General features: G+C 39.6%; 1 protein-coding gene across 1 annotated transcript; it reads right to left on the reverse strand.

Moving 5' to 3' along the window:
* Positions 1-20,670: 20,670 nt before the first annotated feature.
* LOC113838906 (zinc finger protein 120-like) lies at positions 20,671-23,247 on the reverse strand. Its single transcript, XM_027434414.2, has 3 exons — positions 23,076-23,247; positions 22,815-22,875; positions 20,671-21,664 (listed from the first exon to the last, which is right to left on the reverse strand). Exons 1-3 carry the CDS (start codon positions 23,194-23,196, stop codon positions 20,863-20,865), a joined length of 984 nt encoding a protein of 327 aa, XP_027290215.1. The 5' UTR covers positions 23,197-23,247; the 3' UTR covers positions 20,671-20,862.
* Between the last annotated feature and the right edge of the window lie 2,964 nt (positions 23,248-26,211).

Raw genomic sequence — 26,211 nt, forward strand, 5'->3', positions numbered from 1 at the left:
ATCCTTACAGACCCCATATTAACCTTGACATATTCTAAACTTTTATCAAAGAGAAAAAATTGCTTTCTCTGTGGACTTTCCAAGTTTAACCTAAGTTACATGGTGTAGAACAAAGGGTGGATTCTCACTGTTTAGATTATTTTCTACTGGATCCAATATGACAACCAGGGTCTTTGAATGTCACATCAGTACAAGCAAGCATTTCAGTTGTTAATAACTGTGTGTTTCCAACACACCTTAGTAGTGAGAGTGGAGATTAAAGTTGTGTATTTAGATCTTATGCATGGAGAGTCACCATGCATATATAATATCAAATGGGAAGGTAATGCAAAGTCATATTAGGCAGAGAAGCATGTTTAATATCATCTTTGGCATTAAGAAAATCTCTGAGTTGCAGATGGGCAAATTTACTAATTTAATTGTACCTTGTAGAGATATTTAATTTCTAATGCAGAATTGTAATACAAATAAAAGGACTGAGCTTTTCACTGACTCACATATACACAGAAGATTGCTTATTTTCAAAGAGGAATATATAGTGCCCCTTTTTTAAGTGTGTTCTATATCTCCTTTAGCAGAGTGGAAACTTCTGAAACCACCCCGGGTAAGGGAATATTCCTGAATCTCCTTATTAAGAGGAGGAAAACCATATACACATTATTTCAGTATGTGGAAATCCAATTCACCCTTGAGAGCCTAATATAACCTGTAATATTGTTGAAAATCCTAGGTTATCTTGGTTAGTTGGAGAATATTGGGGCTCTGCCTCATTAGCTTCCCATTATGCCTCCTAGTTACAGATATGCATACCATGAGTCAAAACTTTGTGAGTCCAGAAAGAATTCAGAATTGTTTTTCCTGAAGTACAATTAGTCTTCTGGGCATGCTTCCACAAGACTTACTTTGTTTCTTGACCCGTCCCTTGAGTCCAGTCATTCAGGGTTCCGAAGGCTGCCTGAAAGAGTCATGGGTGAGCGGGGCAAAAGATGGGACCAGAGTCCATCTGTGCATTGTCAAGGCCTCGATTTACTGGGGCTCAGAGTGGGCTTATATAGCTCTGCAACAAGGAAATTGGGTAAGCAGGGGGGCGGAATAACAGGAAGAAACATCTGGTGTATGCTGGGGCCGGAGTATTCTTCTTATCAGCTGGAACATCTTGTGGTCTTCCCTGGAACAGCAAAAGCCCCAGGCCCTTTCTCGGAACAGAATCAGTTAGCAGTTCCGTTTGGCCAAACCATCTAATTACAGGTTATAGTAGGCTCACAGAGCTGGCTTTAAGCCAAAAACTGAAAGGACATAAAAGGACTTACAAAGATGGGCTTTAAACCCCATAGTTTAGGGCCCATGGCACTTAACAGTCTCTACAATTGATAACAAATTTTCAGGTATATTTACTATGTTCTAGGCAGATGAATCCATGTCTATATTTTATTCTCTGCTATATATTCATGGATGTAGTGTGGTCCCATTTCTTACAGGTTTTGAAATTGCTGATTTGATCAGCTGGGGAGGCTTTCATGTGCAATGACAAGTGACCATATTCAGAAAGTTCAACTAGAGTTCAGAGGGTTTACTTTAAAGTGTCTTTGAAAACATGATTTCTTGAGAAACTCACTTGCCAAAAGAAAACATTTTGGAGTTTTCAATTCCTAGATAATTTTGCCCCAAACCTCTGTAGAAGATATAGAATACCTGGAGCACACTGATTTGCAAAGATGTATTATATTTTTCTAATCTATCCTGTTGTCTTGAAGTACCCAATTGTTTTCCATAGAGGAAGAAGCATAAGGCCCCCTTCACTTTAGTCCCTGTTACTCAGCAGGAAAATGATTTATACCAAATTGTACAAATGGACAAATGTGAGTGCCATGGAAGAGAAAAAGAAAAGTTTAAATCCCCTTGGTATAAAGGACAAAAGTCAAAAGCAGTCTTTTGTCTAAGAACTATGTCTTATGCCTTATCTAGAAGTGAAAAGGTGAGGAGTAATAATGGAAGAATGGGAGTACTAGACACCTTCTATGAAAGAATAACTGTGAGACCCTCTTAAACAAAGGTGAATGTCAGAATCCCCTTGGTCAGTGGGTACATAAATCATACTTCCCTGACTTAAAAGGGATTAGTTTGTAATGTATTGTCTCCAGAGTCCTAGAAGTAGACTGGAAAGTGACATCTTCATAGGAAGGGAGACATTGAAAGATATAGTATGCCAATATCAACAGTTTTAAAGGTCCCTGTGTGAACTTCAAAGGCCCAAAAGAATCAGAGACAGGAAAAGTGGTCCACAATACAGCATGTATGTGTGGGACAATCTAGAACTCATATAAGACATGTAGAAATTGGTAAGATGTCTTTAGTGTAGATGAAAGTGACTTGTGCTTGATGTGAGGATGATGGAATGTCTAGGGACCCAGATGTACCTGGAGTAAAGCTTAAGTCCCTTTCATAAAATATGTTTGTTTTCATGATTTCATCAGGTATTACGACTGAGCTGGGAATTTGTGGGCCATAGGTTTTCTATCCTAAGCCATTTTAATCATTATGTGATCTACTGAAGCTTCATTTTGCACTGATTTTCTGTTTCCATTTGCTTCTCCTAATAGAGGAACAGATGGAGACACTATTATAAGATGGAGAATGGTTGAGATATTCTACCTGAAATACTGGTCTGCAGGCATGGACAACAATACAGAACTTTGAGTGAACTACAAATGCCAAAAGAACTCTGGTGGAGCAGAAGGTTTGCACATCACCCTCCAAGGAGAGGCATCATCGCAAACACCTCTCTCACTGTGGTACTTGCTAGAACCTCTCCTACATTGTTAGAGTAAACCTCTGTCTGTATTGAAGATGAAGGGAAGCCCTCAGAAAAGGAAAACCCAACATGAATGACAAAGTCCCATCCATCAGATGTGTTAAATCTAAGTGTTCTCTCAGCTTTTAAGGAAGGGGAAGGAGTTTGTGGGTCAATGATTTTCTGGTACAGGCCATGGTAAACTGGTGCTGATCCATTGAGGCTTACTCATGCTGTAGTTTGTAATATACATCTGCTTCTCATAGAGGATGACAACATTGGGCCACTTTTCTAAGTGGGCAAAGGTATTGTCTATTATACATCGGAGGGCATATGTATGAGCATCCAGTCTACAGGAATGTACAGTGTTATAGTCCCTTGAGTGAAGTGCAAAGGCTAAGAAGAATCAGAGACAGTGCAAAATAGGTTCACTGAGGCCTCAGCAGGGGAGAGATAGGCAAGTATTTCTTCCTCATGGGTAGATAATGTTATAGCCTGTCAGTTAGACTAAGAACTAATCTGGGAGTCTTCTGAGGGTGTATAAATGTCTGTCCTCATGGTAATACCAATGCTAGGTTTTAGGCCTCCATCAGTGTTAACGTATTGAATGGAGTTTGTGGGTCATATTATTGCTGTGCAATGCCATTGTGGCCCTGATGTGACCTACTGAGGCTTCCTTCTATGGTGGTTTCTGGTTTCTATCTGTTTCTCCTAGGGGAGGAATGCCTGGAACCCATTTTGTAAAGCAGAGTATCAGTGATCTCTTCCTGTGTAGAGCACATATGTGTGTGTGCCCAGTCTAGAAGAATGGACAGTGTTATAGGCCCTTGAGTGAACTTAAGAGTAATGAAATTTTCACAGCGAGAACAAGATGGTGCCACAGAGCCCTCTGAATGTGAGGGATCATTCAGAACTCCCTCCATTGTGGACTTTGTTTGTGCTCCTCAAGCAGAGAGGGAAGTATTCTGTCACTCTTCTGAGAATATAGGAAAGTCTAGAGACACAGATGTTCCAAAAATAATGTCAAAGTCCCATTTATCTTCTGTATTGAATATTAGGCCTCCCTCAGCTGTTAAGACATTGGTAGGAGGTTGTGTGTCATCAGATTTCTGGCCTGAGTAATTGTCACTAGAATGTGATCTATTCAGGCTTACTTGCACAGGGGCTGCCTGTTGAATTCTGGTTCTCATACAAGAGGATGGCTTGGGGTCATCTTTTATAGAGGGAGAAGTTTTTAGCTCTTCCACCTGAGAGGGCATATGTGTGAAAGTCCAATCTATCTGTATGGACTGTGTTGTTTGTCCTTGATTGAAGGGCGCAAGCTGTACAGAGTCAGGGACAGAGCAAAATTGGTCCAGATCACCCACTGAGGGAGAGGCATCATCCAGAACTTCTCCCTCAATTGTGGATGATGTTAAGGCCCCTCTAGTAGAGCTGGAAGAAACCTGGGCCTCTTCAGAGGATTCAGGAATATCTGGAGAATCAGATTTACCCATTATATTATCAGTGTCCCATTTATAAGAATTGATTGGTATTACAAATACCTCAGCTCTTAAAGCAGTGAAAGGATTTGGTTTCTTGTGTTTTTGCAACTATAGGCCATTTTGATCTGCTTTTGATCTATTGAGACTTCCTCGTGGTTTAGTTTCATGGTTCAATCTCCTTGTCCTGGAGAAGGAAACTCTGAGCCCCAATTTGTAAGAGGGAGAGTGAGTGATATCTTCATTCGGGTTGAGCATATGTGTGTATGTCCAATCTGTTAGAATGGATAATGTTACAGGCCATTGAGTGAACTGTAAGGGCCCAAAAGAACCATGACCAGGGCAATATGAATCCGGATATCCCTGTGAAGGTGTGGAATCATCCAAATAACCTACAATACATTTGGACTCTGTTTGGGCTTCACCAGTAGAGATGGAAGTAACCTGTTCCTGTTCTGAGAATAAAGGAAGGTTTAGAGACCCAGATGTACCAAGAACAATGTCAAATTCCCATTCATCTTTTATGTTGGATATTAGGCCTTCCTCAACTGTTAAAGAAAAGGTCGAAGGTTTTGGGTCATTGCAATTATGTTCTAAGGAATTGGCATCAGGATGTGATCTATTGAGTTTTCTTTGTGCTGTGTCTTTCTGTTGAATACTGCTTTTCATAGAAGAGGGGTTCTTTTTGAAAAAAGAAGAAGTGGTCAACTCTTCAACTTGAGAGGAACTATGTGTGAACTTTCAATCTACAGGAATGGACAGTTTTCTAGGCCCTTGTGTGACTTTCAAAGGCTGAGAAGAATCAGGGACAGAGCAAAATTGTTTCAGTGAACCCTCTCCAGGGGAGTCCTCAGCCAGACCTCCTCTCTCACTTGCAAATGTTGTTAAGGCCCCTCCAGGAGAGCTGGAAATATCTTGGGCCTCGTCTGAGGATGAAGGAATGTCTGGACACTCTGATGGCCCTATGGTAATACCAATTAAACATTAATTAGATATACATGGTTTTAGGCCTCCCTCAGCTCTAAAGGCATTGCATGGATTTTGTGGGTCATAGGATTGTTGTGCAACGCCATTGTGATCTGGATGTGATCTACTGACTCTTCTTTCTACTGTGGTTTCCTGTTTCAATCTGCTTCTCCTAAAGGTGGAACATCTGGAACCCAATTTGTGTAAGGGAGAATGTGTGATCTCTTCCTCTGGGAATGGCATATATGTGTATTCCAATCTGCCGGAATAGATAATGTTATAGGCCCTTGAGTGGTCTGAAAGGGAAGAAAAGATCCATAGACAGAGCAAAATCGTTTCTGACACACCTCTGAAGGTGACGGGTTACCCAGAATTCCCTCACTTGTGGACTCTGTTTTGTCCCCATCAATAGAGTTGGAAGCAACCTGTGTCTGCTCTGAGAATATTGGAAGGTCTAGAGACCCAGATGTACCAAGAACAATGTCAAAGTCCCATTCATCTTTTGTGTTGGATGTTACGACTCCCTCAACTCTTAAGGCATTGATGGGAGGTTGTTGGTTGTAGGATTTCTGGCTCAAACAAATGTCATCAGGTTCTGAACTATTCAGGCTTCCTTGTGCAGTGGCTGCTTATTGAATTCTGGATTTCATAGAAGAGCATGGCCTAGGGTCCTCTTTTATATAGGGATAACGTGTCAGCTCTTCATTCTGAGAAGGCATATTTGTGAACATCCACTCTACATTTATGGACTGTGTTTTTGTTCCTTGATTGAACTGCAAAGGCTGAAAAGAGTCAGTGACAGAGCAAAATCGGTCTACAGCAAAATCTGCAGGGTTGAAATAAACCAGAACTCCTCATTCAAATGTGGATGATGCTAAGGCCTCTCCAGTAGATCTGGAAAATACGTGGACCTCTTTAGATGATGCAGTAGTTTCTGGAGACTCAGATGTCCCCAATAAAATATAAGTGTCCCATTCATCATAAGTGTTTCTTGTTAGAACCTCTTCATCTTGTAAGGCAGGGCTTGGAGTTTGTGGGTCATATTTTTTGCAACTCTAGGCCATTGTGTCCTGGTTTTAATCTACGGAGGTTTCCATGTGCAGTCATTTCCTGTTTTAATCTGATTCTCCTCGAGCGGGAATCCTTGGGCCACACTTTGTAAAAAGGAGATTTATTGATACCTTCATCTGGGTAGGGCGTTTGTGTGTATGTCCAGTATGATGGAATGGATAGTTTTATAGGTACTTGAGTGAAATGCAAGGGCCCAAAAGAACAAGGACCAGAGGAAAATGGTTCCTGAGACCACTCTGAATGTAAAAGATTATTCAAAGCACCTTCCTCCCATGTGGAATGTGCTTGGGCTTCAACAGAAGAGATGGACCTATCCTGTGCCTGTTCTGAGAATAATGGAAGCTTTAGAGACACAGATGTACTCAGAACAATGTCAAAATCGCATTCTTCTTTTGTATTGGGTGTTAGTCCTTGCTCAGCTGTTAAAAAATTGGTAGGAATTGGTGGGTCATTGGATTTGTGGCCTGAGCAATTGTCATCATGTTGTGATCTATTTAGGCTTCCTTGTTCAATGGCTACCTGTTGAATTATGGATTTCATAGAAGAGGATGGCCTAGGTTCCTCTTTTATAGAGGGAGAATGTGTCAGCTCTTCCACCTGAGATGGCATATCTCTGAATGTCCCATCTACAGGTAGGGAAAGTTCAGTTGTTCCTTGACTGAACTGCAAAGGCTGAAAAGTGTCAGGGGCACAGCAATATAGATCCACAGCTCTCTCTGTAGTGGAGGCATTGGCCACAGCTCCTCCCTCCATTGTGGATGATGCTAAGGCTCCTCCAGTAGATTTTGAGTTAACCTGGGCCTCTTTTGCGGAAGAAGAAATGTCTGGAGAATCAGATGTTGCCATTAAGCCATCTGTGTCCCATTTATTGTAAGTGTTTGTTGTTGGGGCTCCCTTAGCTTTTAAGGCAGGGCAGGGAGTTTGTGGGTCATATTTTTGCAAATTTAGGGCATTGTGTTCTGATTTTGATCTACTGAGGCTTCCTTGTGCTGTGGTTTCATGTTTCCGTCTTCTTCTCCTAGATGAGGAAAGCCTAGTCCCCACTTTGTAACTGGATATATGAGTGACTGCTTCCTCTGAGTAGGGCATATGTTTGTATGTCCAGTCTGCAGGTATGGAAAGTGTTATAGGCACTTGAGTGAACTGCAGGGAGCCAAAAGAACAATGGGTAAAGCAAAATTTTTTCACATTCTTCTCTGAAGGTGAGGTATCATACAAAACTCCTCCCTCACTTGTGGGTGGTACTAGAGACCTGCCAGTAGCTGCTTGCATAGTCAGGTAGGAATGGGGATTCTTTTTATGAAATGGCAAACATTTTAATGTCTTAACTGGTGTAAAATTATTGGTCAGCCCCATATTTGCAAATGGAAATTGCTTATAAATCTTTTGTTCTAGAATTGTAGATTTTGGATATGCTTGGTCTGTGTGAGCTTGCCTAAGTTTTCTTTCAGGATGAATGGAAAGATTTTGGTCTGATTTACTACAGGAACAAGAAATGAGGTCCTGTTCTGGAGAGGGGAATCTTCTAGGTTTGTCTTCCAGATATTTGGAAGATCTCTGCCTCCCATGGACAGAGGCAGAGGTGACCCTCCTCCCTGAAACAGATTTTGAAACTGTAAATGGGGTAGTTTTCAGGGACATTTGATTAGATGGGGAGTTTACCAGTTCACGTTGATCAGAGGAAGATGGTCCAGTTGGTTCTGCAGAAGTACCTGTTATCTTTTTTTTGCATTCTTTGGACCAGGTCCTGAAGACCTTGCAGCAACTCCACTACAGATCAGGCAACAGTCCACATTCTCTTCCAACAGGAGAGACATATCCAAGTGTCTTTTAGCCTTCTCTGCTCTGGGCAGAAAAGATGACCTAGGTCTTTTTCTGATGACTGGATGGAAAGCAGACAGACTGGGATCACTGCTCACTGTGTTTCTCATGGTATCTAGGATCTGCAAAAGGAGTGGTCCCTTTCCTTTCTGGCCCTGTCTCAGCTCCTTTGTGGAGCTTGAAGTGCCCATATAGTCTGTAGATACTTCAGGGCCTGCAGTATAGTACTGGCTGTCTGCACATCCAGAGTCAGGGAATCTTTCCCCTGTGCAATTCTTGCCCTCTCCGTGGTCCACATGTGAGTCTCTGCACCGCAATGTGGGGACAGATTGTGGCAGCTGGTGTTGAGGTGGCAAATCCTTCTGGGCTTTATTGGTTGTCAAATATTCCAGACTTTTGTCTGGGTTGTAAAACTCCCCTTGTGAGTCTTCGTTGCTGATAGTAGTTCATGGTCTGAGAGACCACCATGTCTGATCAAAGGGCCACAGCCTAGCTGAAACCTGTAGGACTCTCTCCACTGGTCTGGGCAGGTAGTTTCTAAGGCAGTTCAGCAGAGAAAACTGTCTCAATTTATTTACTTCATGGCAAATGCCGGAAGGAATAGGGTAAGTGATTGTGTTTGTAGGATTGTGTTTGTCTTTTCTTCCCAAGATCTGTGCACACTTGCAGTAGGCCAAAAGGAGACCTGGAGTGACAGTTGACTTCAAGTAGTGATGAAAGTTCCAGAGATGCTCTCCCAATCAGGCTTCTCTGCTGGCGAGCAGAGTTCACCAGTGGAACCAGACCTCCAATGTCAACTGGCTGCAGGAAGAGGTTACACAATATACTTTGTGAGAGACATTTCTTCCCAAGACCTGTGAACACGTCCAGCAGGCCAAGCGCAGAACTGGAATGGCAGTTGTCTCCAGGAAGTGATCAAAGTTCCAGAGCTAAGCTCTCGAACACTGTTCTCTCCTGGCATTCCAGAGCTGTGGTCGTGATCAGCGTTCTCTGCTGTTGACGGGAGTTCGCCAGTTTTGCGAGACCTGGCTGTTTCATGAAAGAGGCTTCACAGACAACCAAGTTCTGTGAGTGAAAACAAATAGTTTGGACTCTCTGCATGGGATAGGCACACTAGCCATTCTGGCACCCATTGATATTGACCATGACAAGTTCCTTAGGTAAAAAATGAAAAGTGAACTAGGAAAGTGGCTGCATGTCTTTTATCCCAACTGTTTAGAAGAAGAAGAAGGGGAAACTCTGAGTGTGAGGCGAGACCTATCTGCAAATAGAGTTCTAGGTAAGTCAGGAATGTAAAGAATGTCTGCTGCAAATCTAAGTTGATGATGATGATGATGATGAGGAGGAGGAGGATGATGATAATGTAATTGATGGCTGGGATACTGTTCTCTCCCATGCCTTACATAAACGGCAGGCACCTGATGCACAGAGGCCTTCTGTGTGTGCAGTGACTCTTTATGGGTCCAGGTCAAGTAAGTGGGGTTATATAATGAAACCTTTCTATGTATACCCAACTATGACATTAATTAAATTCACAATATCTGTATGAAAACACAGCATGGGATGATGCTCCAGGTCAGACAGCATCTGACCTGTAAAATAAGGTAAAATAAGATCTTACCATCTGATCACATTTTGATGTTCATCTCACAGATCCTTCTAATGGCCATTGTCTAGTTATGTGTACTTCTGAAAGTAGTTTTGGATAATGAGCCACTGCAGCAGGTCAAAATCTTCACTTTAGAAAGAGTGCAGCATCAGTCATTCTAGAGAATATGTGTAACTTGAGTTTCCCCATCTGAGAATAGGATTCAAAGAAAAACATATTTGTTTTTAGATAACACTTTAAACCATTTACAAAACAAGGGACCAAAGCTGAAATGCAGTGCTACAAAGTAAGTTTCAGGAATATGAATTGACTGACAATGACAGCATGGTGTTCCTGAAAAAAAAAAAAAACAACAACCAATTCCCAAGCAAAATTCATGTACTGTACAATGTGTTATCCTTTTGGATTTCCTTTAAATGTGTGTTTCTTTAAATTCACATTTGCTTCACCTAATGTTTCCTCTAGGATAAGCCAGACAAATTGAAGTTGTTGACTTGCTGGAAAGATGAGTCAATGGTTTGGAGATTGGCTGATCTTCCTTGGGACTTGGAATTGCCTCCTGCACCTACATTGTAACTCCAGTTGCAGAGGATCCTGTGTCTACCTATGGCCCACACTAGCACAAGGAAATCGTGTGCTCTACAGACATGCATTTAGGCCAATATTAAAACACAAAAATTGTAAAATGTGTTAAAATTTGTTTCTCACTAATTTTAAAATTACACAACTAGGTTTTTGGGTACTTTTCAATAGCTTCCCAATCTGATTATCAAAAGGTTTTCCATTCATGGATCTGTTCAGTTTCCACCACATATATGTGAAATAAAGCTGTTGAATGGATATACAAAAAGGATATGATACTGGCATGTACTTAGTTAAGAGGGATAAGAAGGTTTACTTTAGATATGAGGAAGAAATAGCCAGAGATATCTGGGAAGGTCCTGAGTGAAGCAAGCCATGAGAGGTTGAGGGGGTTGAGAGGGGAAAAAACAGGGATGAGAAACCACAATTGGTCACATCCTTTGGGGAAAGGCCTATGAACTCCCCTGAGTATCTTGAATGACAGAGTAGCCCTCCATAGGAAAGGGACTCCAAAAGTCCATTTGTGTGATAGGAATTAATAGTGGTTACACTGCCAGAGGCCCATAGAGTACCCACAACTCCCAAGATGCATGCACATTAACAAGGGCTGACTTAGTACTATGATGGCTCGCAAGTTTTCTGAATGGGGTCTTTGAGCTCCAATGTGGTCAGATCAGCTGTTTCTGTGGGTTTCTCCAGCCTGGTAATGACCCATTTCTTCATCATTCTTCCCTTTCTGCAACTAGATTCCAGGATTTCAGGTCACTGTTTAGCTTTGCGTGTATTATTCTGCTTCCATCAGCTACTGGATGAAGGCTCTAGAATGGCTTATAAGGTAGTCATCAATCACAATATAGGGGAAGTGCATTTAAGGTAGCCTCTCCACTATTGCTTAGATTGTTAGCTGGGATTTTCCTTGTGGATCCCTGGACATTTGCCTAGTGCCATATTTCTCATTAAATGTATAATTTATGCCGCTATTAAGGTATCTCTTTTCTTGCTCTCATCGATTCTTCCATATAATCAATCTTCCTGATCTGTCATGTTCTCCTATCGCCTCCTCTTCTCCCCTCCTCTTTCTCTTACTAATCACCTTCTTCCCCATGCTCCAAAATTATTCAGGATATCTGTGCCTTTCCCATAATCTGAGGAAGGATGTAAGTCTCAATTGGGGTCCTCTAGCTTCTCTGGAGTTGTGGATTATAGGCTATCTCTAGCTTCTCTGGAGTTGTGGATTGTAGGCTATTTATCATTTTCTCTATGTCTAATATCCGTACATTACTGACTACATACCATGTTTGTCTTTGGTTGTATGGGTTACCCAATTCAGTATGCTTTCTTCTAATTCCATCCATTTGTATATTGTTTTTTTTTTCCATTGAGTACTACTCCATTGATTAATTGTGTCACATTTTCTTTATCCATTTTTTTGTCGAGGGACATCTCTGTTGTTTCCTGGTTCTTGCAATTACAAATATTGCTCTTATGAACATAGCTGTACAGATGTCCAAGTTGTATAAATGTAAATCCTTTGAGTATATGCCAAAGAGTGGAATTGCTAAATGAAGTAGACTGATACCCAATATTCACAAAAAATAGCCATACTGACTGCCAAAATGTTTGTACAAGTTTTCACTCCCAGCAGCTACAGAGTGACATTCCCCTTTCTCCACCATAAACTAGCCTGGTGTTTATTTCTGTAGCCATTCTGGCAAGTTTAAGATGATACCTCCAATTTGTGATTTACATTTCCCAGATGGCAATGGATATTTAGTGTCTTTTAGCCATTTCAGACTCCTCTATTGACCAAATTACAATTCCATTGGATCAAAGACTTCAATATAAATCTAGCTACACCAACCTCTTAGTAGAGTAATTGGGAGGTAGTTTTGAATTAATTTGTATAGTAGACCACTTCTTGAACATAACAGTAGCACAGACACTCAGATCAACAATTCAGTAATGGGACCTCCTGAACCTGAGAAGATTTTGTAAGGCAAAGATAGAGTTAACAAGACAAGACAGACAGCATCCCACTGAATGGGAAAAGACCTTGAGCAACCCCAATGTAGCCCAGGGCTGATTTCTAAAATATACAAAGAACTGAAGAAACTAGTCTCCAAGACACCAAATAAAAAGTGGGGTACAGAACTAAATAGAGAATGCACAATAGTGTTTTGCTTCTTAGGGGAGAGAAAATATACTAATAAAGGACTTGGAGCAGGTCCTTCACAGACTATATTTAATGAGATTAGGTACCCTCTTTTTGAACGGTTCCAGTTGTTTGGAAATGCTAAAACCTTTTGTCATAAGTTCAGTTGGAGAATCAACTCCATTGTATGGTGACAGTAAAAGTTGTATAATGGCACATAACTTAGGATAATAAAATCTCCAAGTGCAAAACTGCATCTCAGGTGCTCCCTGTATCTTGGGCCCATGATATGGGCAGAGAGATTTCTTTCTCAGTTGCCAGGAAACACTTATGATGTGTCTGTCACAATCTATTACATCTTCAAATTCTAAACTGACCACACTCATCACCTCACAATATTTCCTCCTGGAGTTAGGTAGAAGGCACAAGACTCCCTGGCTTTAAATATTTTTTATTCTGCTGTGCCACTGTAACCGACTATGACTTCAGTCCAGTACCCATGTAAGTAAATGCATTATTATACCATTCCAGTTTATTTGATGACCACTTGGATATATCCCAGATGCTGAAGTTCCCAAAATGGAGACAACCCTATGTTTTATGTGCTTGTTTGTGAAGTCCTTCCATGTATATCTGCACACCAGAAGAGGGCACCAGATCTCATAACGGATGGTTGTGAGCCACCATGTGGTTGTTGGGAATTTAACTCAGGACCTCTGAAAGGGCAGTCAGTGCCCTTAACCTCTGAGCCATCTCTCCAGTCCATTGTTTGTGAAGTTCTAAGGTTTCCTGTTGTTTCACTGATACATTTTGCTACATTAATTGTTGTACTTTTTATCTTTTTCTTTCTCCATTTTTTATTCAATTTAGAAACAAGATTGTTTTACATGTCAATCCCAGTTTCCTCTCCCTCCCCTGCCTCCCCACTACTGCCCTAACTATCCCATACCATTTCTGCTCCCCAGGGAGAGTGAAGCCTTCCACGGTGGTCTTCAGAGTCTGTCATATCCTTTGAGATACAGTCTAGGCCCTCCCTTGTAGTCTAGGCTGAGGGAGTTTCTCCCTATGTGGAATGGGCTCCCAAAGTCCATTCCTATGCTAGGGATAAGTACTGATCTACTACAAGAGGCTACAGAGATTTCTGAGGCCTCGTCGATGACACCCATATTCATGGGTTCTGGATCGGTTCAATACTAAGGTCCAAGAGCTCCCGCTACTTCAGGTCAGCTGTTTCTGTGGGTTTCACCATTATGATATTCTTGACGACTTTGCTCATCATTCCTCATTCTAAGCAACTGTTTATTTTTTAGCAGTGGGTGTCTGCTTCCACTTCCACCAGCTGCTGAGTGAAGGCTCTAGGATGGCATATACATCAGGCATCAATTTCATTATCAGGGGAGGGCATTAAATGTAGACTGTACTCTGTAGCTTAGACTGTACCTTGGTATAATCTTTGTAGATATACAGACATTTCCCTAGTGCCTGATTTCTCTTTAAACCTATAATGGCTCCCTGCATTATGGTATCTCTTATATTTCTCTCCTCTACTCTTCCTCCAACCCAAACTTCCTGCTGCCTCAAGTCCTCCTCACACCTCGGCTTCTACCATTCTCATTCTGATGGCTCCCTCTCCCCTCCCCATACTCCCAATTTGCCCAGGAGATCTTGTCCCTTTCCCCTTCCCAGGGTACCATGGATATCTGTCTAGGTTCCTCCTTGTTTACTAGCTTCTCTGGAAGTTTGGATTGTAGGCTGGTAATTTTTACCCTATGTCTAAAATCCACATATGAGTGTGTACATACCATATTTGCCTTTTTGTGATTGGATTACCTCCCTCAGAATGGGTTCTAATATTTCCATTCATTTTCCTGCAAATTTCAGGATTACAATGTTTTGTTTTGTTTTTTTCCCACTGAGTAGTAATCCATTGTTTAAATGTACCGCATTTTCCCTATCCATTCTTGAGTTGAGGGGCATCTAGGCTGCTTCCAGTTTTTGGCTATTACAAATTGTGCTGCAATGAACATCGTTGAACAGATGTCTTTGTTGTATGAATGTGCTTCTTTTGGGTATATGCTCAATAGTGGAACTGCTGGATTTTTTGGTAGACTGATTCCCATTTTCTTATGGAGTCACCATACTGATTTAAAAAGTGGATGCACAAGTTGGCACTCCCACCTCCAGTGGAGGAGTTTTCCCCTTTCTCCACATCCTCTCCAGCATAAACTGTCATTGGTGATTTTGATTTTCACCATTCTGACAGGATATGCATTTCCCTGATGGCTAAGGATGTTGAACACTTTATGTGTATCTTTCAGTCATTTTAGATTCCTTTATTGAGAACTGTCTATTTAGTTCTGTACCCCACTTTTTATTTGGATGGCTTGGTGTTTTGGAGACTAGCTTCTTGAGTTCTTTCTATATTTTGGAAATCAGCCAACTGTCAGATATGGGGTTGGTGAATATCTTTTCCCAGTCTGTGAGCTGCCATTTTGTCTTGCTGACTATTTCCTTTGCCTTACAGAAGCTTCTCAGTTTCAGGAGGTCCCATTTATTAATTGTTGATCTCAATGTCTGTGCTACTGGTGTAGTGTTCAGGAAGCAGTCTCCTGTACCAGTTCGTTCAAGGATATTTGCCACTTTGTCTTCTAATACGTTCAGTGTGGCTAGATTTATGTTGAGGTCTTTGATCCATTTGGACTTACGTTTTGTGCATGATGATAGACATGGATTCATCTGCAGTCTTCTGCATGCCAGCATCCAGTAATGCCAGAACCATTTGTTGAAGATGCTTTCTTTATTCCATCATATATATTTAGCTTATTTGAGAAAAATCAGGTGTTTGTAGGTGTGTGGGTTAATATCAGCGGTTTCAACTCCATCCCATTGGTCTACCTGTCAATTTTTGTGCGGATACCAATCTATTTACAGAACTATAGCACTGTAATAGAGTTTGACGCCAGGCATGGTGATGCCTCCAGAAGTTTCTTTACTGTACAGTGTTGTTTTCGCTATCCTGGGTCTTTTGGTTCTCCATGTAATGTTTAGAATTGTACTGTCAAGGTCTGTGAAAAATTTTGCTGGGAATTTGATGGGGATTGCATTGAATCTGTAGATTGCTTTTGGCAAGATTGCCATTTTTACTATGTTGATCCTACCTATCAAAGAACATGGGATATCTTTCCATTTTCTGGTATCTTATTTGATTTCTTCCTTTAGAGAATCAAAATTCCTACTGTACAGGACTTTCCCTTTTTTGGTTAGTGTTACTCCAAGGTATTTTATGTTGTTTGTGACAATTGTAAAGGGTGGTGTTTCTCTTATGTCTTTCTCAACGAATGTATATCTGTATATAGTAGGGCTACAGATATTTTGAGTAAAGAAACCAAAACCACAGAGAATCACTGTCTCAAAACGTCCCACCAAAATAAGAAATCAAAAGAAAGAAACCTAACAGTGTCCTAAGGCTCCTAGCATCTCTTCTGTGAAAAGAGAGTTTTCCTGTGTTTCTGGTGAGATCACTTTTTAATGTTAAGCAGATATTTTTGTGTTTAGATTTGTTAAATCCCTATTTGTTTCTCCTACTTACTCCGTGTGTGTGTGTGTGTGTGTGTGTGTGTGTGTGTGTGTGTGTGTGTGGTGTGTATGTGTGTATTTGTTTGTCTGATGTTTATGCGTTTCTATTTCTGCAATTGTGGGCATAAGGAAAACAGCACATGTTTGGAGGTCAGAACAGAACTATTTGGAGTTGCTTCTCTCATTTCACCCACATAGATACAGGGAAGACAAATGTGGTCATCTTTTATTAAGTGCATGATTTTACCCTCTCAGAAATATTTACAGATTATGGCTGAGAGATTTGAAACATATCAGAGGTTGACAAATGAGCCAGATTTCCTATGTGCCCATTGTTCAACACATATTTTTCCAACACATTGAATACACAAAGTCAGGAGGATTTCTCATCTTGTGAATTTGTGGAGGGCCTCTTATTCCATCTGAAAACTGGAGTCTCACATAAAAGCACATAGAACTCAAATACAAAAAAAACCCACTTATGCACAATTAAATCAATAGCGATTCTGAGGTATTCTTCCCTCAGAATAAGGATTCTTTGTCTCTGAGCATGCTGGCTCAGAGGAAGGCCACATCCTTTTATGAAGGACCAGAAAGAATTTCATTTTTAAAGTTTATTTCATGTATATGCAGTTATTGGTATTTGGATGTGTACAGTACCAGCAGAGGCCAGAAGAGGGAATAAGTTCACTTGGAACTGAAGTTACAGGAGATGGAGAGGAACCATGATTTCTAGTAATATAATGTCTTTCCAATATAACAATACCAGTGTTCTTAATTGTTAAGCTCACTCTCTCACCACACTTTTATTACACATTTGTTGTTTTACATTTTATTTAAATTACATTGTATACGTTTCACTCTTTTTTCCCACTTTTTTCCCCCTTCTTTCTGTTAAGTATGTGTGAATTAAGTATGTGCAAACATTTGAGTAAGGTCTGCTGAGTCCATTTCTGCTTGTTGTGTTATGGTTTCAGGATTGAATATGCTGTTTTGGATAGAAAACTAGTGGGATGATACCTGTCTGATACTATTTGGAACAGTGATGAAGACATAAGGTAATTAATCCATCCTTGGGTCCCAACAGATTTGGATAGGAGGCAATAGATATGCACAACTAAGCAGTATAACTAAGACATATATTAAAGGTTGTCCCATTTCTAAAAGCCTCCCCAAAATGTCAGTTCCCATCTCTCCATCAAGATGGTTAGGCAAGTCATGGATATTGCTTCAGTATAGAGATTCTCATCTGATACTATCAGTCATTTCCCAAAATGAAATTCCCAGAAATTTAGAATTTCATGGTGCCTATGCTTTCACTAGATGTTAGTTAAACTGGGTGATATAAATGTCACTTAGAATAAGCTTATTCATGTGAGTCAGGCAGGTACCAGGGATTGCTGAGATGGAGACTGAGGAGCTTTACAGTTCTAATGTTGCAGGGTACTGTCACTGACAACAACATGAGTTGCCAAAACTTAAAGAGTGGAAGGAGTGGAGGAGGCTGACCCAACACAGCTGAGTGGAAACAGAGTACAGTTTATGCCAACTTGTCCTCAGTTACAACTGAAGAAAGCTCTCGGACATTTGATCCTTGTGCTTTCAAACCCCAAGCTCCCTCCCTAAAATTTCTTCCAATCTCGACATCTCTTTGTAAATACCTTATGGTCTAAGCCTTAGACATCAAGTGTCAGGATCTCCTCACAACTCCATGTCATCTCTAGTCACCACCATTCCGAGATCTATGTCAGAGAAGGAGAATATAAGCTCATTCAAACAAGAGAGACTTTATGCCTGCAAATTCCTTTTCTCTCTTCAATGAGGTATAAACTCAAGAAGGTGTATATCTAACATGTCAGCTTATGGTAACCTATTCATGCCTAGTTACCACATGGGAGACAAACTCACTATTGTGGTTTTGGTTGGTCAACCATCTTTTTAAAGAATTTTATTGTCAGCTTCTCTCATGATAATTTATTTTGTACTTTTGCCTCAATTTGTGGATATGTGTGCCTGGAAAATTTCATAAGCACCAGGTCTCAGTTAGTTTCTGATAAAATCAATCATATATTTATTCCAAGGCATCAGGGTTGAGATAAAGATGAAGTTATATCAGCCAATCACATTTATTGCTATGAATGACATATTCATGTGTGTGAATAGAAGGCTTAGCACTTAGAACACTGACTGCTCATCCACAAGGACAAGTTTATATTCCCAGAAACAACATCAGATATAAGAAAATACACTTTTGAATACACACAAGAGGTATTTAATGTTTCTTATATTATCTTCTATTGAGCAGTTTAACATTAAAATTCCTCAAATATGTTGAGAAAACAGCACATATAGGGAGTATATAATCTACACTTGTACTTGCACTCAAGCAACAGATGAATGAGTATCATGAATTCAATTGTATCCCTCATCATTACTGACACCTGAGCCAGGCTGCTTAATAAACATGAAAATCAGAAATATATTTGTGAAAATATGGAAAACGTAACCAGGAACAACAAACCACCACCCTTTCAGACAAATAATTATTTGAAAAATATGATCTCGAACAGCTGATATTTAAAAAAAATGTACCCCTTAGAAGATGGGGGGTGTAACATTATATACATTTCAACAGAAAAATAACTATCACTAAGCAAAAGTACAAAATGAACAAAAGTCACACAAGGAATACAAGGACAAAATAAAATTCACTAAATTGACTTGCTACAGATATAGCACTCTTTGGCATGCACCTCTAATATTTCAAAATAGAACTCCCAAAGCAGTGACTTCTAATATCAGTTCTCACTCTCTGCCTCATGCTGCATCTTAGGGATTTGAGTTTTTAGACCCCTGCTTTAGGTGCCATTCAAATTTTAATGATGCTTCTGTACCTCTCTGTTAACAAGGGCCAAAATAAATTTTATAAGGTGGTGTAGATATTATAACAAAAAGAGGAGAGAAAATAATACAAATTAATAAGTTTTACACCTGAACTAGTTAATTAATGCACTTGAAGTGAAGGATAAACCTAAAAGTGATAAACTATCATTTAAAATCACAGTGCAAATGTTACAGCTATGGAGGGAAATGTACCCCTAATGTCGTAAGTCAGTCTATACCTTCATCTGAGAAGGGAAAATAGCCAGGATACCTGCAGCTTTGAATAGAAAGGTATCACGAGTTTTGAGAAGTAATGGTATTACTGATTCTTTGGATACCAAGAGGTCTGAAGAAAATTCTATCCTGAGTGTCCAATGTCAGGCTACATATGCTGCTGTGAAGGGAAGGAATCTAGGAATCACACAGATGTGAGGAAAAAGTTATTCTGACTGTCAGGATGTTAGGCTCTACATGAAGTTGTGTTAAAGGGGGATGGTCTCTGTGCAGGATGTAGCACTCCATCTCCTTTCTCAGAGAGAAAGAACCATTGCAACTGAGATTTGCTCCACTCTGCTAAGAGACTTTACTGCCAAACGTGTCCATTGCTTCTCTTCTCTTCTCTTCTCTTCTCTTCTCTTCTCTTCTCTTCTCTTCTCCACTAGGGAGTTTCTAAGAAATGATATATATTTTTATTTAGCTCCAGCCCAAAGGGTCACTTTTCTGCTACTCTCAACTATGGAGGAAACGGCTCCAGAAATGTAGCACTGTGCTACTTCACCAAGGACAAGTTTTTTCTCCCACTCTGCTCCCCTAAGGGAGCTTCCCAATGGAGGTGTATGTTGATTCTCTGCTTCACTACACTAGGGAATTTCACATTCACTCTGACAAAAGAAGGTCATGACTGAAAATATTGAACGAGATTCATTTGAGAGGGTGGAATTCAGGAAAGTAGCTCCTACTACCATTGTGGAAAATGGTAGATTCCATCTGAAAAACCACAGAGTTTGCATATGATATTTTTCATTTCATGCTCAGTTTTCTTTGTCTTTTATTTCAGTCTCAAAGTGTGTTTCTTTCACTGGCCCTTTTTTCCATTTGGCTTATTTCAGGATGTGTTACTTTGGCTCCAGCTATAGGGCCAAAATGACTTTCTCTCATTGGGTCTGGTTTCTGGATGGGGGGGTTGTTTCCTTGCCTCGCCATTTTACAATACAAATATGGCTTCATAAGTTCATAAACTCATTTTTCCATGAGTATGCTGCAGCAACAATATAAAAATGGACATCATAATGTTTGCACAGATTGTTGACACTGTCAAATTACTGCTACAAAAGAAATATTGTTGTGTAATTGACTTGGAGTGTGGTGGCTAAAATTCTACCAAATACGTGATAATGAGAAACCCTCACAATCTTTTTCAGGTACTCCAAAATGATTGAAACTTGGAAAGGCTTCATCAGGGTGATTGCCTACAAAGTATGATCTTGTATGAAATGCAAAATTAAACCAAACTGACTAAATTTATAATTTCACTGATGAATGTTTTTTGAAATGATTTCAAAGACTCCTGGGTATATGGAAAACCTTTTCCACACTGATTACCTTAAAATGGTTTTTATACAGTATGTGTTATTTTATGGTTTTCAAAAAAACATTGACACACAAAGGCCTTTCCACACTGAATACAATCTTAGAGTTTCTTCCTATTATGTGTCCTCTTATGTATCTGAAGATAAATTTGCCAAGCAAAGACTTCATGGAATTGATAAGGTTCATATGGTTTCTCTCAATTATGTGCTCTTTTATGCACTTTAAAAACAATTTGAAATGCGAAGATTTTACCACATTGATTTCCTTCATAAGGCTTTTGTCCTTGATGTGTTCCTTCATGCATTTGAAGTGAAATATGCTGAGCAAAGGCTTTACCACATTAAATACATTCATAGGGTTTCTCTCCAGTATGTCTCCTTTTATGCATTTGAAGACTACCATGGTGTGAAAAAGCCTTACCACACTGATTACATTCATAAGGTTTCTCTCCAGTATGTCTCCTTTTATGTATTTGAAGACTACCATTCTGTGAAAAAGCTTTACCACACTGATTACATTCATAAGGTTTCTCTCCAGTATGTGTCCTTTTATGAATTTGAAGTTGACTGCAACGGGCAAAGGCTTTACCACACTGATTACATTCATATGGTTTCTCTCGAGTATGTGTCCTTTTATGCACATGAAGTGAACTCAGATGAGAAAAGGCTTTACCACACTGATAACATTCATAGGGTTTCTCTCCAGTATGTCTTCTTTTATGCGATTGAAGATGACTGTGCCGAGAAAAGGCTTGACCACACTGATTACATTCATAAGGTTTCTCTCCAGTGTGTGTCCTTTTATGCATTTGAAGAGTCCTTTGCTGAGCAAAGGCTTTACCACACTGATTACATTCATAAGGTTTCTCTCCAGTATGTCTCCTTTCATGCGTTTGAAGATGACTGTGCCGAGAAAAGGCTTGACCACAATGATTACACTCATGGGGTTTCTCTCCAGTGTGTGTCCTTTTATGCGTTTTAAGATAACTATAATGAGCAAAATCTTTTCCACATAGATTACATTCATAGGGTTTCTCTCCACTATGTGTTCTTTTATGCATTTGAAGATGACTGTAACACGCAAAGGCTTTAAGACATTGTGTATATACATAAGGCTTCTCCCCAGTTTGTCTTCCTTCATGCCTGCAAGGAAAATGGGCTTGTGAATGTTTTACCACATTCAATACAATGTTGAATCTTGATATCTGTATAAATTGTTATAATTTGTTGCAATTGTGCAGAAGAATCAAATCTTACAGGCTTATCACTGGTTTACACTCATGTTTTCCCCTACATTAAGTGTTGTTTTTAATCTTTGAAGAGGTTGTTTTTCATCTTTGAAGATACCAATGTAGGTATAATCCTCTATTATATGTTTCTAATATTTAGAACCCTTTTTTACAGTTGATTTTTTACCTATTGAAGAGAACTGGAAAGATTCAGATCTTTATCACCATTATTGAATTTTGAAGTTTTCCTACATGTTGAATCATATTACATTTGCTAATGACCTAGAACAAACAAAAGTATGTCCACAGTTCTAGACTCATTGGACTTTTCTGCAGCATGAACTTGTTGGTGTACTAGCAATGAAGCAGGAAAATAAAATACTTGTACACATAAATCAAATTCAACAAGTATGCTTAAATTGGGACTACTACATGTCTTTTAAATATTCTGTGAGAATGTTATATTATATCCTCCTTATTCCTTTGGTCATGAGGCTTGTACCCTAACTAATACATGATATACTTAGAAAAGGAAGTTTATAATGAAGAGGCTTCCACATTTATTTCAGTTTCATTTTCTGTTCCTTGTAGACATGTGCTAGAGAGATTAAGGTTATTCTGTAATAACTGCCCCTTGGCTTTTGACAATAAGCTCCCAGTCACTAAACGTACGAAAGTAACAGCAAGTTCATGAGTAAAACTAAATTTTCTATGAAGTGTTTTCTCAGTTGAAGGTATGGAGATATGCTTATCACATCAACCATGACTTAAGTGATACGTAGTAAGAAATAAATGGAATTATATTTCTACAGTATAGCTCTCATGGTATAATTTTTCTAGTGGTAATTTCTCTTAAGGTATTTTTTGTTGTATTCTTTCTTAAATACTATTTTGCAAATACAGTTCATCTATCTGAAATTGAGTTATATTGTTTTTTGAGAATGTAATAATTGTCAGTGCAATTTAAGCTGTGCTTAATTACACTGTTGTTTCTGTTTCAAAATTGAGGACACATTTCAATTTTTTCAGAGACAGATTTCTATGAGCTCGTAAAGGAAAATTACCTTTCATGTCTTTTAGAACTTGCACAATGTTCTTCAATAGTATTGTCTTCCCAACAGTATCCTAAAATGTAGTACCGGAAAATATATATTTATTATTGAAAAATGTGAAAAACTTTATTTACTGTCTTCAGTGAACTCTAGAACTTCTACTGATTTATTTACCACATTCTTTTTTCTCTCTCAATAAAATTAAAGAGGAGCATCAATAACCAATTGATGTTGTCATATTATTTTAAAATATGAAGTAAAATACAGTCTTACCTATATCAGTGAGGTTCCTGTAGGTGTCCAGAATAACATCTATGTAGAGATTCTTCTGAGAAGTATCCAGCAAAGTCCACTCTTCCCAAGTGAAGTCAATATGCACATCATCATAGGTCATGGCATTCTAAAATATCACAAACATGTATGCAACTGAAAACTTGATACTGAATAATCTAAATGTATATTTCTATAGAGCATTATTTTAAGATATGTTACTTTTATGCAGGATACAGACAAAAGCAACTGATGAATTTGCCAATACAAGGCAGAACAGCATTTTAAATTTCCTGCTTTACTGAAAGTTCTGGGAGATACAGTAATCCTGTAAACTAAAGATGGATGCCAAATGTTGCAGAAAAAGCTTAGGTGACTGTCCAGGCACTCAGGTGTCTCTGTCATTTGTAAAGTCTAGGAATTTGCCTGTAATGTATCTCCTGTTTATTTAGGTTGAAAATATTCCTTCTTTGGTCTTGGATGCAATTGAAGACTAAACAGTTATAGTTGCAGTTTTTCTTTAATTTTTAAAGAAATATACTAATAGAATTTAGGTAAAATACAATCACAGTTATCACAGTTAATCACAGTAAAATCCATACATGCAGATAGGCTAAGCAACTGGAACACCTCTAGGGGAGTGTGGCGATAACTTCCTTGTACAAATTAAGCAGGACTGAAGAAAAAAGATGGTGCTTGCCACTAGCTAACCAAGGAGGTCTAGAGGTCTGTACAGATGGCTGGCTGAACAGGAAGTGAAATGGGTGAACAGAGATAGATATACGATGGCTGCAGAGAGGGGATTTAAGCAAAAAGAAACAGAAACTCACACTTTTCCACTTGGAAACTAGTGAGGTAAAAGTGGATTTGGCTTACACTTTCTCTATCATCTCTCAGCATTTTCTTCTATATCTTTCTCGAGGATTTTATTATTTAGACCAAATAAGAACTCCATTTACAGGGGAGATCCATGGATCTCTCTGGGTGTAAAAAAACTGAGATTTTCTGGATGCAATGATGGCAGGTAGTGATGTGACCAGAAACGATCAAGTGAGTAAGGATGGGGCAGAAGGGAAGAAGATGGGAGAGATGTCTGCAATGGGGGAGCTTTTAACAGGCTTTGTGGAAACTGTGCAATGAGAATTTCCCAGAACCTGTAAGGGTGAGTCCTTAGTGAAGACTCCTTGTAATCAACAATAAAGAAGCCATCTTCTATAACCACATAAAGCTCCCAATATTGGATTGGGACACCAAGGCAGCCACAAAATTTTAGAACCACACTTGTCCTGCCTGCAAAATATTCTGGTGCAATGGTGGATCAGAGCTTCTGCAGTGTTCAACAAGTGACTCCTTAAACTTGAAACTCTAGGTCTGAGAGGAAAACCATGTCTGATAGTACCTGAACAGCCAAGGAATAAGAACTTGAATGGCTTAGAAAACTATGGTAGAACAAAATAAAATTATCCAAGAAATAAGTCAATGAAAGGATTCTTCATATGTATATTCTGCTATAATCACAAATTGGTGCTTAGCCCAATCGTCATCACAGATGCTTCTCCCAGCAGCTGATAGGAGAAAAAACATTAGCTTCAGGTCTGGAATCCTGTGGAAGGAGGGGGTGAACATTGTGGGATCGAGAGGGTTTGCAGAAAACAGGAAAAGTTGGCCAACAGAATGAACTAAGCAAGGTTCATAGGGGTTTGCCTATGGGATTCCTACCAGAAGGTCTGGTGGTGATTCATTTGACTGCTCTTGGGACACTTTTCCTTCTACTGAGTTACGTTGGTCAGGCTTATATGAGGGTTTGTGCCTTGATTTTCTTTACCTTGTCATGATGTTAGGTTGATATCCCTGGGAAGCCTTCTATTTTCTGAAGGGAAACAGAGTAGCAGAGAATTTTGGGGAATGGAGACTGGAGACAGTGCTGGAATGAGTGGAGATTGGGGAAGCTGGGTATTTACTCCAAGTGCATTTATCCTCATAAACTACAATATCCCCAAAAGCTGAAATTTCCAAATTCTCTTCTGATACTCAAGACAATCTCATGACTGTCATATTTTGTAAAATCCAGAAACTAATTAAGGATTTCAAACATACATGGAAGGGCACAGAGTATATTCCCATTCATACTAAAAGGAATATGTCTGTATTCCAGCCCCCAAATCTCAGGAAAGCATCCCTTACTCATGTACATGTTACACCAGCAACAATAACAGGTAAGGTGGGTCAGCAGCTCATGAAACTTCCACCGTACCTACATTCCCAGACAGAGTACCCAACAACATTAGCTGTTACCCTCAAATCCATAACCCCATGAACAAATTGGGTTAATATTCTCTGCTCAAGTGTAGGTCACCCAAATCAGAACAAGTAGGCAAACTGAGGCAAAGTCACCCTTCTGGACCAGAATTCATGCCAGCTATATGAAATACACTTTGCTTCCTCTCCAGTGGATATTCTTCATTCTTTCAATAACCCCCAACATTATTTAGAAACTAAATCCCTCTTCATCTCTATGTTGTAGCCTCCAATTTAAGATGAATCCCTGTGCTCAAAGGATATACCAGCTGCCAGAATTCCATGTGTGCCAAGTGACCACAGAACTTTCACAGTCTCTCCATGCCCCCTCAACACTATCACCAGTTTCCGTTGGTGTCACCATAACCATGCCTCCTGTGGCTGGCTAAAGGTATACCTGGCTGATGGGGTAAGTACTTCTGTGTATGTTTATCTTATTGACTGTTAAATGAAGTTCGGTTTGGCAAATGAACAGCAAGTTAGACAGTCAAAGAGCATTATGGGAAATGTAATAGAGAAGTGGTGATCCAGCCCGGAAGTGACATAGAAGGAGACTCATATTTAGCAGGGAGAAACAGAAAGTGGCCCCATTTCCCCTTTGCCTCCTCCAGCGACAGGATGTGAGCCAGTGGCAAGAGACAGCAATAGTGAAAGGCATCCTCTATAAGATAAGTCTTATAAAATACATATAGATTTATGATAAGACTGAGCTAACAGATGAGAATCCTAGTCATTAGCCAAGCAGCATTTGAACCCAATACAAGTCTTTCTGTGTATTAATCAGGTGGGCAGCTGGCGTAAAGCACACACATGTTGGTGGGGCTCTGTAGCCTTTGGCAGA

Source organism: Cricetulus griseus, unplaced genomic scaffold, assembly GCF_003668045.3.
Source record: "Cricetulus griseus strain 17A/GY unplaced genomic scaffold, alternate assembly CriGri-PICRH-1.0 unplaced_scaffold_223, whole genome shotgun sequence".
NCBI lineage: Eukaryota > Metazoa > Chordata > Mammalia > Rodentia > Cricetidae > Cricetulus > Cricetulus griseus.

What these genes read in the sequence shown, in the direction of transcription:
- LOC113838906 (XM_027434414.2), bottom strand. Translation starts at nt 23,196, where the DNA reads ATGACCTATGATGATGTGCATATTGACTTCACTTGGGAAGAGTGGACT. An exon ending in CAGGAACCTCACTGATATAG is followed by an intron (nt 22,876 to 23,075) that starts GTAAGACTGTAT and finishes ACTACATTTTAG; the next exon opens with GATACTGTTGGGAAGACAAT. An exon ending in AGTTCTAAAAGACATGAAAG is followed by an intron (nt 21,665 to 22,814) that starts GTAATTTTCCTT and finishes TTTTCCTTGCAG; the next exon opens with GCATGAAGGAAGACAAACTG.